This window comes from Nothobranchius furzeri, chromosome 16 (assembly GCF_043380555.1).
Source record: "Nothobranchius furzeri strain GRZ-AD chromosome 16, NfurGRZ-RIMD1, whole genome shotgun sequence".
NCBI lineage: Eukaryota > Metazoa > Chordata > Actinopteri > Cyprinodontiformes > Nothobranchiidae > Nothobranchius > Nothobranchius furzeri.
The window spans coordinates 31915907-31930436 of NC_091756.1; the positions used below are offsets into that span (position 1 = coordinate 31915907).

The 14530-nt window shown below is 40.4% G+C and overlaps 2 protein-coding genes across 8 annotated transcripts; one reads left to right on the forward strand and one right to left on the reverse strand.

Annotated features, from left to right (window-relative positions):
- The first annotated feature begins 41 nt into the window (after positions 1 to 41).
- On the forward strand, positions 42 to 5501 carry phkg2 (phosphorylase kinase, gamma 2 (testis)). 2 transcript variants are annotated; one of them, XM_015963439.3, is made up of 10 exons: positions 42 to 208; positions 468 to 569; positions 661 to 836; positions 926 to 980; positions 1074 to 1139; positions 4107 to 4270; positions 4368 to 4458; positions 4557 to 4710; positions 4813 to 4938; positions 5028 to 5501. In XM_015963439.3, exons 2-10 carry the CDS (start codon positions 475 to 477, stop codon positions 5271 to 5273), a joined length of 1173 nt encoding a protein of 390 aa, XP_015818925.1. In that variant the 5' UTR covers positions 42 to 208; positions 468 to 474; the 3' UTR covers positions 5274 to 5501. The 2 variants fall into 2 exon arrangements, with proteins under 2 accessions (XP_015818925.1, XP_070401651.1); XM_070545550.1 differs by lacking the exon at positions 42 to 208 and having other exon boundaries at positions 449 to 569.
- Positions 5502 to 5820: 319 nt separating this feature from the next.
- On the reverse strand, positions 5821 to 11286 carry cfap119 (cilia and flagella associated protein 119). Of its 6 annotated transcripts, XM_015963443.3 has the most exons (10): positions 9130 to 9166; positions 8966 to 9003; positions 8627 to 8682; positions 8512 to 8546; positions 8070 to 8135; positions 7818 to 7981; positions 7534 to 7604; positions 7331 to 7447; positions 6398 to 6467; positions 5821 to 6268 (listed from the first exon to the last, which is right to left on the reverse strand). In XM_015963443.3, exons 3-10 carry the CDS (start codon positions 8630 to 8632, stop codon positions 6141 to 6143), a joined length of 657 nt encoding a protein of 218 aa, XP_015818929.1. In that variant the 5' UTR covers positions 8633 to 8682; positions 8966 to 9003; positions 9130 to 9166; the 3' UTR covers positions 5821 to 6140. The 6 variants fall into 6 exon arrangements, with proteins under 6 accessions (XP_015818929.1, XP_054605110.1, XP_015818928.1 ...); XM_054749135.2 differs by lacking the exons at positions 8627 to 8682; positions 9130 to 9166 and adding an exon at positions 11189 to 11286; XM_015963442.3 differs by lacking the exon at positions 8627 to 8682 and having other exon boundaries at positions 9130 to 9181.
- Between the last annotated feature and the right edge of the window lie 3244 nt (positions 11287 to 14530).

The window sequence follows — 14530 nt, forward strand, 5'->3', positions numbered from 1 at the left end:
ATCTCCTCTGCCACCACACAGGGGCAGTATTGCTACTTCAGATATGAACCGGTTTCAAACGACTTCAAAGGAATTTTACCAAACTGTAAATAACGCTCCGGTTTATGCTAGCAGATATCCGGCGTGACTTCACGATAAACAGCTCGAGTTATTTAATGGCTTCGCTACACTAACTCGGGATCCGTCTCCTTCCCCTTCTCGCTGTTAGGTGAGTAGCTTCCTGTTCGGCCAGTCAGTGAGCCCTCTGCTACACAAGGCCAGACCAAAGACGAGTTCACCTTACTGATATAAAGGATAAAAGCTAATTTCTTGTGTGTTTAAACTCTGAGGTGTTGTCAAAAAGTCACAGGTATAGTCTGTGTTTGGAATCAAACCAAACGAAATGGGAACCCCTTATCAGGAGTTAGCTCAAGTAGTTCATGGTAAACAAGCTGTACTTTGACATGTGACGGAGTTTGTTGCTATAGCTTCATCATGACCAAGGACATCGTTGTCGGAGATGAATTACCGGACTGGGTGGGAGCTAAGGAATTCTACCAGAAGTATGACCCCAAGGAGGTGATCGGCAGGTAAGTCCAGTCAGGCAGCATGACACTCCATCCTCCATGCCTGGTTGGTGATAAGAACATGATGTTCTTTTGAACTGGTGTGGTGCTGTAGGGGTGTGAGCAGTGTGGTACGCAGGTGCGTGCACAGACACACAGGTCAAGAGCTGGCAGTGAAGATTATTGAGATCACAGCGGAGAAGATGACAGCCCAGCAGCTGCAGGAGGTGAAGACCTCCACCCTGAAGGAGATCCAAGTCCTCAACATGGTGAAGGGACACCCCTCCATCAGTATGTTGCCATTCTGCGCTCCAGGAATATTTGTCTTTTTCTGTATACCAAGACCTAATGCTGGTTTGTGTTTGTCTGATTCCATGTAGTCACCCTCATTGATTCCTACGAGTCCACCACATTCATATTCCTAGTGTTTGACCTGTGAGTATGGAGAAAAGGAGCCAAAATACAATAATGTTTACTTAAGGAAAACACGAAACAATGAAGCACCAACGGGTCTGTTTTTGTCCCCAGCATGAGGCGAGGAGAGCTGTTTGACTACCTCACTGAAAAAGTTACCTTGAGTGAAAAGGAGACCAGGTGAGCTCTAAAATCGACACACTCTCCATCAGTTTCCAATAAACGTTAAAACGCGTTTTGAAATCTGAAGCACAAATCATTTAAATACACACACTCACTGGCAGCTCTATTTGGTGCCTTTCTAGTAAATAAGAAGTAAGCAATTTTTATTCATACAGCACTTATCACAGACATAGAATCACAAAGTGCTTCTAGTGCTGGGTTGACCCTCCTTTGTCCTTCTGAACCACCCTTACTGGTTACAACCATACCAATCTGGGCTGTAATCAGTGGTTATTTGAGCCACTGTTGCCTGGAACCAGTCTGCCTGTTCATCAATTCATCTACCACTCACTAGATACTTTCTTTTTCTGGGACCATTTTCTGTTATTGTGCACGAAAATCACAGTAGAGCATCAGAATCTGATGGCACAAACTACAAATCCTCTTCCTCTGTCCTGATCCTCTGTTTGAACTTCAACTTGCCGTCACCACATCTAGACGACTGCTTCAATGTGATTGGCTGATTAGATACTGAACATGTGGGCATAATAAAGTGGCCAAATCGGAATCGGCTGTGGAAAATCGGATTTAACCATATAAAACGACAAACGTGACTTTTCAAACGAATCCTAAGAAAGAGATTTTCAAACTGAATAACAATGGCTTTGTTTTAAATTCAAAAAGTTCATCTATATCAGTGTTTTTTTTTCAGAGACAACAGCGCTGTAAAGCCCTACAATTTGAAGTAGCTTGGGAATTCACACACCATAACATGTAGCACAGAGCATAGTTGTCGCCTCAAGAGAGAGAAAATGTCTGTGATTTGGCTGGATTTTTAAACGAACAGCAAGGGGAGTGTAATAGACACATGCAATGTGTGCAAACTGGGCATTTAACGAGGTGACAAAGGTAGTGCTGCACCACCTTAAAAAACTGATCCTGCTCTGTTCGCTGCAACAATTCGGATAAGCCAGCTGATACGAATAAAAGATGTGTAGAAAAAAGAAATGGTCTACGGACAGCAACAATGCCAACATGGCAGAATATTTTTTACACTGGATGAGCGTCTGTGGTTGTGAACGTCAGGTTCGAAAGGCTCCTTCAGTCGCGGTACGATCTGCGTTCTCTCACAGACGCAGCAGCTCTACAGGTGTTTTGTAGAAAAACGTTACTCTGCTGCTGACCGTCATGAGCCGTGCCATCCCTGTCCCTAAAAACAGCTGCACACAGAGTAATTGACTGAAAATATAAGCGACAAGGCTACTTTTACAAGTATTCTCAATATTAACACATTTCTTATTCATTTAAATGTTAAATGACAATTTATTTTTACATTTATAATCTGTTTTTTTTTCATGTTTTATGAAGCTTTATTGAACGCAATCAACATCCAAAGTATCGATCATCTCCTTTATCAACATAAATCCAACAACACAAAGATGCTGCTGTAAACAAGACAAAATCAAAAAGCATTCAGCAGGCTATAAAAGTAAAGATTTGCACTAGCAACAGAAATGATGCTGATGCTAAAAAAAACTAAATATATATATAAATTAAGTACCTCATATCATTTTATTCTTTATAGATTGTTTTATTTTATTTGTTGTTTTTATTTTGTTTTTATTTTTTAACAATTTTTTTTATTGATTTTCTTCATTTGGGTACCAACACATATAATGCAAATATCTCCACTCAAAACATAAAAAAAAGACAAGAGACAATTATGTGGCATAAATATACAAATAAACACAAACATGAAAACATTGTGCCCAATACCAATTTTCATTTCCCTTCTGTTAGCAAACCCGAATTCATGGTATATTTGAAGTAGAACAAAAATAAAGAAGGGAGTGAAATAAAGTAATAAAAAAGAAAAGAAAAAAGACAAATACCCCCTGCATACATTAACAATATCAAATTACTTTCCAAAAAAGCAAAAAATAACTTCCAGATCTCATCAAATTTATCTAACATATGTTTTATTTTTTTATAATCTGTTTTATTTATTAAAAAAAAGTATCGGCTTGGGACTCGGTACCGGCAGATTCTTAAAATGAAAGAACTGGGAATCGGATCGAAACATCCCTAATATAATACAAATGTGTCAGATGCATGAAACACTGACATATATAGTTTTTTAAGTACCTGCATATTTTGAATGAGATGCATGAATCTACTGCACCGACCAGGTGAGGTGTTTATCACCGTGTTGAAACGCTTCCCCTTTTTCCAGTTCTGCCTGCTTGCCTCATAAATGCATTCAGCTGTTTGCAAACTCAGTTTTTCTTCTTCCCATCTCAAAAGGTGCAGCAGGCAGGCAGTTTATGACTAAAGCTCCTGCATTACAGAGTCATATGGCTCTGATGCATGCAGAATCAGTTTAGAGTGGGTTTGCTTGAAACAGGTTTATTACTAAAAAGATTTGATGTGGTAGGAATGAGAATGTTTTTAAATCCTCTGGATTTATTAATAAAGTTTTGCACCAAACCGAAAAAGGAGTTTGTTGTTAGCCTAGTCTGAATGGTTAATGTGTCCCTTGTTCAGTAAAACTTGTGTTCAGAACCGATGTGAGTTAGCTTGCTGCAGGTTTAAGCTTAATCATTTCAGTTTCATCTCCTCTTAATTCCATTAATATTCCAGTCTTTTAAAATTGTGTTTTACTGTGAGAGTTAGCTTAGACTTAGAAGGAATCAAAATTAAAATGAACATTTACTGAACAAAAAGGAAAAATGCATGCATTTTAAGCTATAATGGAAAAATTCTGCAATATGCATTTATTTACCCAAATAAATGTGCTTGTGTCTTTAAGCTGCAGCCCAATCCTGCATGCAGAGTCGTTTTTGTAGATTATCTCTAAGCAGATCTGCACTGGCAGCTTAAAACACACACAAGTGAAATCAAATGCATCTTTTACGATTACGTTACGATCCACATTGTGATGTTTGCTTGTCGCTGTGCTGATGTTGTCTTCTTGTTCCTTTGCAGGTGTATAATGCGAGCGCTGCTGGAGGCTGTGCAGTACCTGCACGCTCTGGACATTGTGCACCGGGACCTGAAACCTGAGAACATTCTCTTGGATGATCAAGGTCACATCAAACTGTCTGACTTTGGCTTCTCTGTGCAGCTACAGCCTGGAGAGAAGCTCAGAGGTGTGTAGATGTGTAGATCCTGCCAACAGTAATGTGAATAGTTGTATTTTTTATGGACAAGTTTAAAACGGCGCATCTTCTCTTTGGTAATGATCAGAGCTCTGTGGAACACCTGGTTATTTGGCCCCTGAGATCCTGAAATGCTCCATGGATGAAATGCATCCAGGCTATGGCAAAGAGGTTGATCTGTACGTCTTTGTTCCATTTCTTTTCCTCGTTTACGTTCAAGAATTCCAAATCGCTTTCCTGAGTATCATTCTCATTTCTTCATGTTTTATTTTACAAGATGGGCGTGTGGAGTCATCCTCTTTACGCTGCTGGCCGGCTCACCGCCATTCTGGCACCGCAAACAGATGCTAATGCTGAGGATGATCATGGAGGGCCGCTACCAGTTCAGCTCGCCGGAGTGGGACGACCGATCTGACACAGTAAAGGACCTGGTAGGCTGAGATTTTAGCTGGTAAACTGGAGGTTTTGGTAAAGTCTGACACCTGTATTCGGGTTTAATCGTGTTTTCATGAGTTTTTGTTGTTGATGCTCAGATTTTCAGGTTGCTGGTGGTCGACCCAGCTGCTCGGCTCACTGCAGAGCAAGCCTTAGCTCATTCCTTTTTCAGAAAGTACCAGAGGGAGGACGTGCACCTCTTCAGTCCCAGGAAGACATTTAGGGTGATTAGCAGCTTCATATTTATTTAATTTTGTTTAACCTGCACATGAGCATGCATGTAACGGCTCCTTTTATGCCTCATTTCCTCCAGGTTTTGATCGTAAGTGTGCTAGCCTGTATCAGGATTTACAGCCGCTTCCGCAGGGTTCGGCCACTCACCCGAGAGGTGCTGGCCAGGGATCCCTACTCACTCCGTGGCATCCGCAAGCTCATCGATGGCTGCGCTTTCCGCATCTATGGCCACTGGGTCAAGAAAGGGGAGCAGCAGAACCGCGCGGCGCTCTTCCAGAACACCGCCAAAATTGTGCTGCTGGGCCTGGAGGAATTTGAGACATAGAAAAGGTCAAACTCATTCCCTATCCTCGTCGGTTTATTTTATTTAACTCTGTTTATGTTATTTTTGTCTCATCCAGATTCTGATTAATGTGCAATCTGTTGGGGTGGAGAAATGTGTGCAAGTTCAACATGCATGCGAGAGTTGATGATGTTTATCTGTGTTTTGATCCAAGATGGTAGCTGTTTGAAGCTCTTTTAGTTGGCATCATGTCTGCAGTGCACTTTAGCAAAGGACACCAGTCCGATAGAACCATCAGATATGTAGATGGTGTGTCCAGGATTTTACCTGCTAACTGTTTAATTAACACGTTCCCAAGTGAATTGGAAATGAGAGCTTTAGGATGAATAATTTTTAGATTTGTTATTTTAAAACTGTTTTACTGATGTTCCAGAGTTGCACATGAGTGCTGTAGAACGTGTGTGTGTGTGTGTGTGTGTGTGTGTGAGAGAGAGAGAGAGAACTATGTGAAACATAATTCTGTAATTGTCACGCCTGCCTTCCTCAAGTGGAGAACCGCTCGCTCTGACTGTAAAATCTCTTTTTCCCATTCTGATAAAAAGTAACGCTTTTATTTTGAAACGTGCCTGGCTGCATGAGAAATGCACAAGCACAGGTATGAATCATTCTGTATGTGCACAAACATGTTTTATTAAAACAAATATTTGAATTGTCTTAACTTCATCCAGGAGTTCATTTGATGTCTTTGTGTCTTCTGTAATATTTTGAGGCAAGTTTCTGTGCAGCTTTGGTGAGACTCCAGCTTTCTGAAGTCCCGCCCATCCGTTCCTACTGCAGCTCCACGAAAAAGGCAAAACACCAAACTAGAGAGATTTTTTTTCTCGTTGTGAAAAGTCCTGATCTTCCTAATTAAACTCTGGTCTGTGAATTCTGATCGTCCCCATTGGATTCCTCTTGCTCCGTGGGTACTTCCTGTTGTCCAGATGATATCATTGGTTCTGCCTCTGACTCCATATTGTTATTATCAGCTGAAGAACCTTTACAATGACATAAAAAAGAACACTTAATTGAACATTTTAAGCATTTCCTTGTTTCTTACTGAGCCCATTGTTCAGACTTTGAGAGAGAGAGAGAGAGAACCATGTAAAGCAACAGGTGAGACTCACCTGGCTTCTCAGAGGCTGTGCTTTCTTCCTTTTCCATCCCAGAATATGTCAGAGGCAGGTCAACTTGTACCTGCACAAAACGTAAGAAAATTCATTCAAAAGGAGCAAAGTTGCAGGTTTGTGGTTCAAACTGACCAATTTCCTTGTCTTTTCTGGTTGAAATGCACAAAACAAAGCTGATCCACTCTCGACCATTCACTGTTTCGTTAACTGAACTAAGAATTAAGCTTTTTCTTAAACTGATGTTTTTGTTTTGTTAGACATTTTTTACATGTTTTCTAATAGTTTTAACTTTATTTTCCACACTAAAACAAAGTGACAGTTCATTAACTAACTTTTATGTATTTTTGACTCTTCCCCAAATATCAGAGATTTTTTCAAGGTTTTGTTTTGATGCCTTATATATTAAAATATTGTTGAAATGTTTCAAATGTTATTCTGAAAACACGTTCATGTTTGCACTTTTCACACATTCAGTAATGATACTTTTAATGGTTTTATGTGTTCATTATAAGTTTACCTCTGACAGATTTCTTTACTATAACTCTTCTAAAATCAGATTTTTAATTGTCAACAATTGTAAATTATTTTGTTTATATTTGTGTTCAGTCCTATTATCATGCAAAACAGCCAGCATGACTGTTTTCTAATTAAAAACAAAATAATTATCATCCTAAAGGCTTAGCCCTGACTAGTCAGGATAAATATCATAAAACAACATAGATTAGCTTTGGCAGTAAAAAAAAAATAGAAATAAATATTTGTAAAGTTAAAATTATTTTAATAGCACAACAATCTGTTACAAGGGTTTATCACTGAGTTCTTCTGAGTAAAGCTTTGGAATTTTCTGACTAGAATTTTCAGGGAAATTTCAGCTAAAACAATAGGAAAGAATTCCTAAAAATCGGTGTGCGGTCAAAAATGTCTCATTACCTGAGGAGCAAAGAAATACTTGTAGAGTTCGTGGTGCATCAGGTAGCTGTTGTGGATGTAGTCTAAAATGCAGTTGGCCTCCTGATAGCTGAAGAAGCTGACGCTGAAGGGAGGACGCTGCGGTGGGCAGAAGGAGACACGTGGGCCGTTTTAGCTGCAAATCTATGGGTGTGACGTTAAAAAGTACTGATGGTTTGACTCACATGGCAACAGTGGCAGAGCAAGAGCTCATTGCAGTAGTCCAGACACTGCTCTAGGTTGTTGAGAGGAGTTTCTGCAGGATGAACACGTTAACATAAAATCATTGCAAAGTAAATCACGTGGCTTCCTGTTTAATTTCAGCAGCAATGTTTAAAATGGAATGAACTGACCGGCTGCTCATTTACCATTTTGCACAGCTGAATATGTAGTTAGTAAATTTTATGCTTAAAACTAGTTTAATCATTAAATTTTAAATTCACATTAATACTAGTTGGACTTCCCTCACCTATGTTGGCCTCATGAATGGACTTGATGATGGACAGAAGTGTAGACGTTTGCTCTTTCCTAAAGCTTTGCTTTCGGCAAAAAAGCACAGTTTGGACATAAAGCTTCAGCAGGATCCCTCTTCTCGGCTCCGGGAGGTCAACTCCTAACACACGGCACAAAGCACTGTCCAGAGAAGAAGTACAGCTTAAAAAGGATTATTATTATTATTTGAATGTGTGACTGACTATAACTAAATGTGTCCTGGAATCACCTCTCAAGCTCAGGAATAGACTGCATTTGGTCAATGTATTCCATGTTGTGGTAGCTTACGTCTGACCTGAAGACGGGGAATAAACGTGATGCTGTTCAGTCTGGAGATAGGACAGGAGGCAGTAGAGATGGGAAAAGATTAGATTAGGAAACGAGTCTATCAGAGGGGCAGCTCATGTTAGATGTTTTGGAAATAAAAGTCAGAGAGGCCAGGCCAGAGGAGAGACAATGATGACATAGGTAGAAGGGTTCTGAGTTTGAATTCTCCAAGCAGAAGGAAGACCTAAATGAGATTCATGGATGCAGTTGAAGAGGTGAGATAGTACAGGAGGCTGAGGATAGGGTTAGATGGAGTCAGATGAGTGGTACGGAAATGCCAAAAGCAGAATGAGAAATGACTTTATGAGTGTAAATAAAGCAGTGTCCACTTAGAATGACCTCACCATAGCATCAATTTGGCCTTCAAGGTTCGTGGTACCTGCAAAAAATAAGATCAACTTTAATTCACACGGATGATTAAATCAGACGGGTGACGGCAGGGATGTGTTAAACTCTGACCTCCATTTAAAATGCACACACTTTCTTTGTGGTGGTTTAATTTTCTGTAAGAGTCCCTGAAACAAAACGTTCTTCATTTTGATCATTTCCGTGTTTCGTTAAACACTTATTAATACATTTCACTTCAACCATGGTAGCATGCATTAACGGCTAACGGACTACATGGTGCATTCATTTTTTAATTTCCTTGATGGTAATACGTTTTATATTTCTGAAAGAAAAAATCTTTTTCATTCATTACGAATCGGAATTATGTTTTTAAAGCAAACGTGTTCAGGGTAAACTATACATGTCGTGGATTCTTTCATTTTTACTAAAAGAGAAACCTGTGTAACCCACCTTGAGTTGGCTGTCCATTTACACCAGGCAAACTCCAGCTGGACGAAGAAAAAGACGATTTTTGTTACACGAGAAATGTAACACTATAGACTATAATGTTAAGAACAACCTGGGCTGCAGTTTTAATGCACTGAATGTGTCTAATCTGGCAAAACTAAACTCACTTCACTTCCGGTTTCCTCTGGTATCTTAGCAACGTCGGTCAGTTCGGTCAGAGCAACGATAATGAGGAAATCAGACCAAAGTACTGCAGTTCCACTGTATTTAGACCCCAACTGAAGGATTTAGGTGTAAAAAGGAATAACTTAAAAGCATGTTATGTCTCCTTTAAGTTTTGTTTAACTCAATGTTGAGTTGTTGTGGATACGTAGTTTGTATAAGTAAATACGTACTGGCTTTCCGTAATCGAATCCAACTATGTTGTTAATGCTGATTTAAAAATCGTAGTCATTTTTAAGTGGTGTGTTTTATTTTGAAGGAATTTACAGGAAGTGCTGACGAGTTACGCACTTATGAACAACTGAACGCTGTAGTCGAGTTGAGTTCCGCCCGATGGTTCCGCCAGAGGGCGAAAAAAATCCCTATTGTCGATGCTCTCGACAGCAAGATACTAAAGAGTTATCGTGGGATTTTTTTTTTTTTTTTTTTGCAACTCTTCTGTTTAAGTGGAATTAAATTCTTAAAATTTTGAATAATTAGACTTGATTGAAGGGACGGTCAGAGCTAGGTCCGTGGAAGGTCTCAGCCTGACCTTAATAGACGTTCAGCCATTTAGACTCTCTGAACTTGGTTGTGTCCTCTGTGTGTTCGTGTTTGGATGTTAGACGTGGAGATTTTTGAACAAAGAGGGCAGGCTGTGGTATCGATTGTACTAATACATTATTACTTTGCTGGTTGAAGGGGGGTGGGGGGGGGGTGCTGTGCATTTAACATAAGACTGCTTGGTCAAAGATGGATTGAAGCATAACTTGTTTGTGGGGCTGGCTGGGCACCGAAACTCAAGCTATGTAAATTGACCAAAGCTAGCTAGCTGAGGCTCCGAAGCTCCGCTGGTTCACTGTAGTCAAAGATTTGCGAGGTCACTGCTGCAGGGAGGCTTCCCGGGTTTCAGTAATGTGCCTCTCCCTTTAACAGTGGCGGCCCTGTGATCAAAGATCTCCAAATTTGCTGCTTCATCACTGCAAGGTGGGCACCCGGCATCTCCTGTCTCTCGGCCGGGAACAGCTGCTGCACACAGGCGGCAGCATGCTCCCATCTCCCGAGGGGGCCGAGACGCAGCCACCTCAGCCCAAGGAATCGTTGGAAGTCCAGAAGAACCGATAGATTCCAGATGGAATTTGTAGATTATTATTTTAGATCAATTAGTTAAAAATGCACGTAGGACTCGGACATATGGCTCAGATTTTTTACTGCAGCTGTAAGCACAAATTTCCATAATTACTGAGCGCACAGATCACGACTAGTGCCAGCAGCTGCCCTAAGACGTCTTTGAGTGATGTATGAACACACAGCTGGTGTCTGGGAAATGTAATACTGCAAGTTGGTTGTACTTGTGAAGTGAGTTATCACAAGCTGTACTGGATGTCAAAGGATTAGGATTAGAGTATAGAGCTCCGGGATTTGACGTCACTTCTCCCGGCATGCAACAGTTCAAATCGAAACAGCGCCATCTTGGCAGGCAGAAGCCCACAGCTGGGCTATTTGTTATTGTCAGAAAACTCAAATTGGAAATATGGTAGATTCCTGTTGTGCCCCAGGATGCCAGAACAGACGCGGACGAGATAAGGGATGAGCCGTCTACAGGATTCCCCAAGATCCGGAACGCCGCAAACGTTGGATCATCACAATAAAACGCGTTAGTGACCGGGCTAAAATGAAACTGTGGGATCCCGAGAGTAAAGGTTTTCGCTTATGCAGCGACCACTTCATATCAGGTACTTAAACCAACGTTTCCTCAACTGTGTATGGTATTTATTTTAAATGCTTTTATTACGATTCTTAGTGGGCTTCCTAAACTTATTTTGGCGTGGCTTTTTCTGTCTTATTACTCATAGCAACAAGTAAACATCACGTAAAACGTTGCCTCGTGATTTCTGCGTGCTTTTTACATGTTTTATGATCACAGCAATTAACCGGCTAAGCTGTATTTCATCTTTAAGCAATGGTTGATCAATTGTCAGATCACACATAAAAAGCACTTTGGATTGCTATTATCTGTCTCACCGAGACAGCTCTCAGACAGATCCTGAAACGCTCCTGCTGTCATGTTTGGGGGAAGACACTGAGCCGAAATGTCCGGTGAGTCGTTATGGAGAATGGTGAGTGGGTCCTGGAGGTTCTAAGTTTCCAAACCCAGGAGTCCTGAGGTGAGCATCCATATGGCTCAGCGTCCAGAGGGAAACACTGGAATCCTGGAGGTAAGTAAAATCCAAAAGTCTAAATCCTAGAGCAAACAATACTAGCAAAGATTAATCCTAGAGATCCTAGAGAACATGTGTGGCTGGGTACTACCAAGCTGTGACAAACTTTCGGCGTCAAATTGTGTCCTCCATCCACCTTATGTAGGAAGCACCCCGCTGATTGCAGATCAGGAACAGCTGGTGGCACTCCCTCTCCTGGCAAGAGACTCAGAGATGTTAAGTGAATGAGGAGTACTCACCCCGGCTCATGACACCTGCCTGACATTTTTATTTATTCACTGGAGAAAATCAGACTAGTGATTTCTCTTGGCGTTCAGTTTATACATTCAAACAGCACAGCACTCTATTTGAACTTCTTACATGTAAATCTATGTTATTTGTGTTTTTGTTTAATTAGTTTTGTAAATTATAAATGTCAGGGCATCTCAAATCCGGTAAGAGGTCCGCTCCGACAGCTTCTGGCATATTTAAAAAGTATCCCAGGGGCACAATAAGGGTAGGAGATGTTTAATCTATTTAATTTCTGACTATATAAAACGATTTCTTCGGTTTTAAAGTGTGAAGTAAACTCAGACGGAGTAAAATCCAAGCCAATCCCGTTCATTTTGTTTACCATTGTTGCCTGCCAACACGGCGTCTACTCTCTGAGAGTCATGTGACGTCCGGCGCTCTATAGAGTTTACGTTTCCAAACACAGATGGTGATGGGTTTACAGGATGAAGAGAGTATGGGGAGATGTTTATGTTTATGTTAATTTATTTGGCAGACACTTTCATCCAAAGCGACTTACAATTTATAACCTATAGGGCATGTTGTGATCTGTGGGGGAAACCGGAGTACCCGGAGGAAACCCACGCATGCATGGGGAGAACACGCAACTCCACGCAGAAAGGCCGCAGCCGAGTTTCGAACCTGCGACCTTCGTGCTGCGAGGAAACAGTGGTAACCACTGCACCACTATGCAGCCCATGAGTCGACCAGAAGACGTCTTCAGCATGAGAAGAACAAGCAAGAATTCTCAGTTTTTGGTGTGGTTTGCGTAAATTTAATATATACAGTAATTCAAATGTAAATATAAACATGACAAGAAAAAAGAATACATAATTTCAAATGAATGAATCAACAAAGGTTCAGCTATTGTTTTCTAGAGCCCTTGGAGGATCGGGGCTTTAATGATTGCTAACCTCTGCTCCATAGTATTGTCATCCAGCTTTTGCTCCACTGATTCAGTTACTTCCTTAGCACTGGTTGACCCTCTCAGGCTCAAAATACGTTTTTATAAAAGGACAAACAACTAAGTCCTTCAGGGGTACTTCTGAGTTAAAACATGCTCATGAAATACGTATGTGGAGTAACCAGGCAGGTAGGTTTTAACGTTGCAAATTTGCAACGCCTGCCTCCAGAGGGTTAAACTGGAGGCCAGCTCACTGCCAACACTGATTTGATCCTTAAGTTGCATTTTAAGATCATTGAATTCCCCCAGAGTCACGCTGTGTTTCTAATAATAAATAAATTATTATGGAATAAATAAATAAGCTTCAAAAACTTCAGCTATCACAAATTAAAAATATGCATTATTATTTACTGATTTTAAATTATGTTAGAATTTTTGCAGATATGCAAATTGAACATTACTTGCTGAAAATTTAAGCTGAAGTTGCTGAAAGATTTATTTATTTATCAACTAGAAAATATTCCTGTATAAGGAGGCCCAAAGTCATTATTTTGGGGTGATTTCAGGGTGATCATCACAAAATAATGAAATTTTGGGTGACGTTGGGGTGATCACCCCTAAATCAAGTCATACCACACTTCCCACAGCCGAGCCGGTCGTTTTGATGTATCATTTGTGAGGGTGCACAGAGCCGTTGGAGCTGCATTAATGTCTGAAAACTCCACAGGTGCAAAACAACTGCATGACTAATTGGCCCTGCTGCTGCATTACATCCAAAGCAGTGATGTAATAACAATGTAATAACAATGGATGTAATAACAATGTAATAACAATGGATGTAATAATGTAATAACAATGGATTTAATAACAATGTAATAACAATGGACTGTATTAATTCCATAGATTCCATTCGGATGACGTCATAAAGGGCCTGTGACACCACTGCAGTCACACCACATTTGTTCTCTGCTGCCTTCACTGACAACACTCACCAGATCTCTCTTCCTTTCTGACACTTGGCCTTCACTTGTGCAGGAAGCTTTTCTTTGGTTGCCTTTAGATCAAACTTCTCTACTCTCTCTACTGCTGTTTGTGAAGTCACAACTCTGGTTCTGGCTGGGTGAAAACCAGTAGTTCACTAAGTGTTTTGTAGATTACAGTACTGCCGGAGTATTCTGAACAAAAGCCTGCGTCTAAGGTTTGTAGAATATACAATCTGATTAGATTTTCATAGAAAAGAAACACAAACTTTAGACCCTTGCACCATTTTTTTCTCTCTTATCCAGGGCTACCTCATGTTAACGCGTTTAGTAAGAGGTGAAAGTCCTCCTCTAGTTAGGCAGGATTTAAGCATACTTTGGGATTTTACAAAGACAACAATGATTACTTGTCTCCATCAATATTCTGCAATAGAAGATAAGGAAAACCTTACACAAGGAGAAACACGTTTTATCAATAGCATTGTTTGTCATGCAGTACAAACTGCATCCAAATTAGGTAAGATTTTGACAACAGCAATGGCAAAATTTAGTTACAATTCATTTGTTAAAGACTTGCGGAAAGCAATACCTCTTCCAAAGATTAAAGATGTGGTTCGTTTAAATGATGAATTCACAGCTAAACTTATTGAGGAAACATTCCTTATTTGTTTATTACACAAGACCGGGTATCCAGGATGGTTTATCAAAGTTAGTTATTATGTTCTCCCTGTCTTGTCTTTTGCGTTCATTATATCATTGCCTTTGTTTCAAATGGTCTGTCTTTGATCTCATGCCAGCTTTCAGCCCCTGAAATAAGACATCAAACGCCCTCCAGTGTGAACGCTTCACGACCCCAAAGCGACCCACATGCACAGAAGACAAGAAGTTCACCCACAAGAGGATTACACCTGTTAATTCTTCCGTTTTGGGCTGGAAACTTTCAACCATGAGCTGACCTCCGGTTTAACCAGTGCTAAAGAAGTCACTGAAT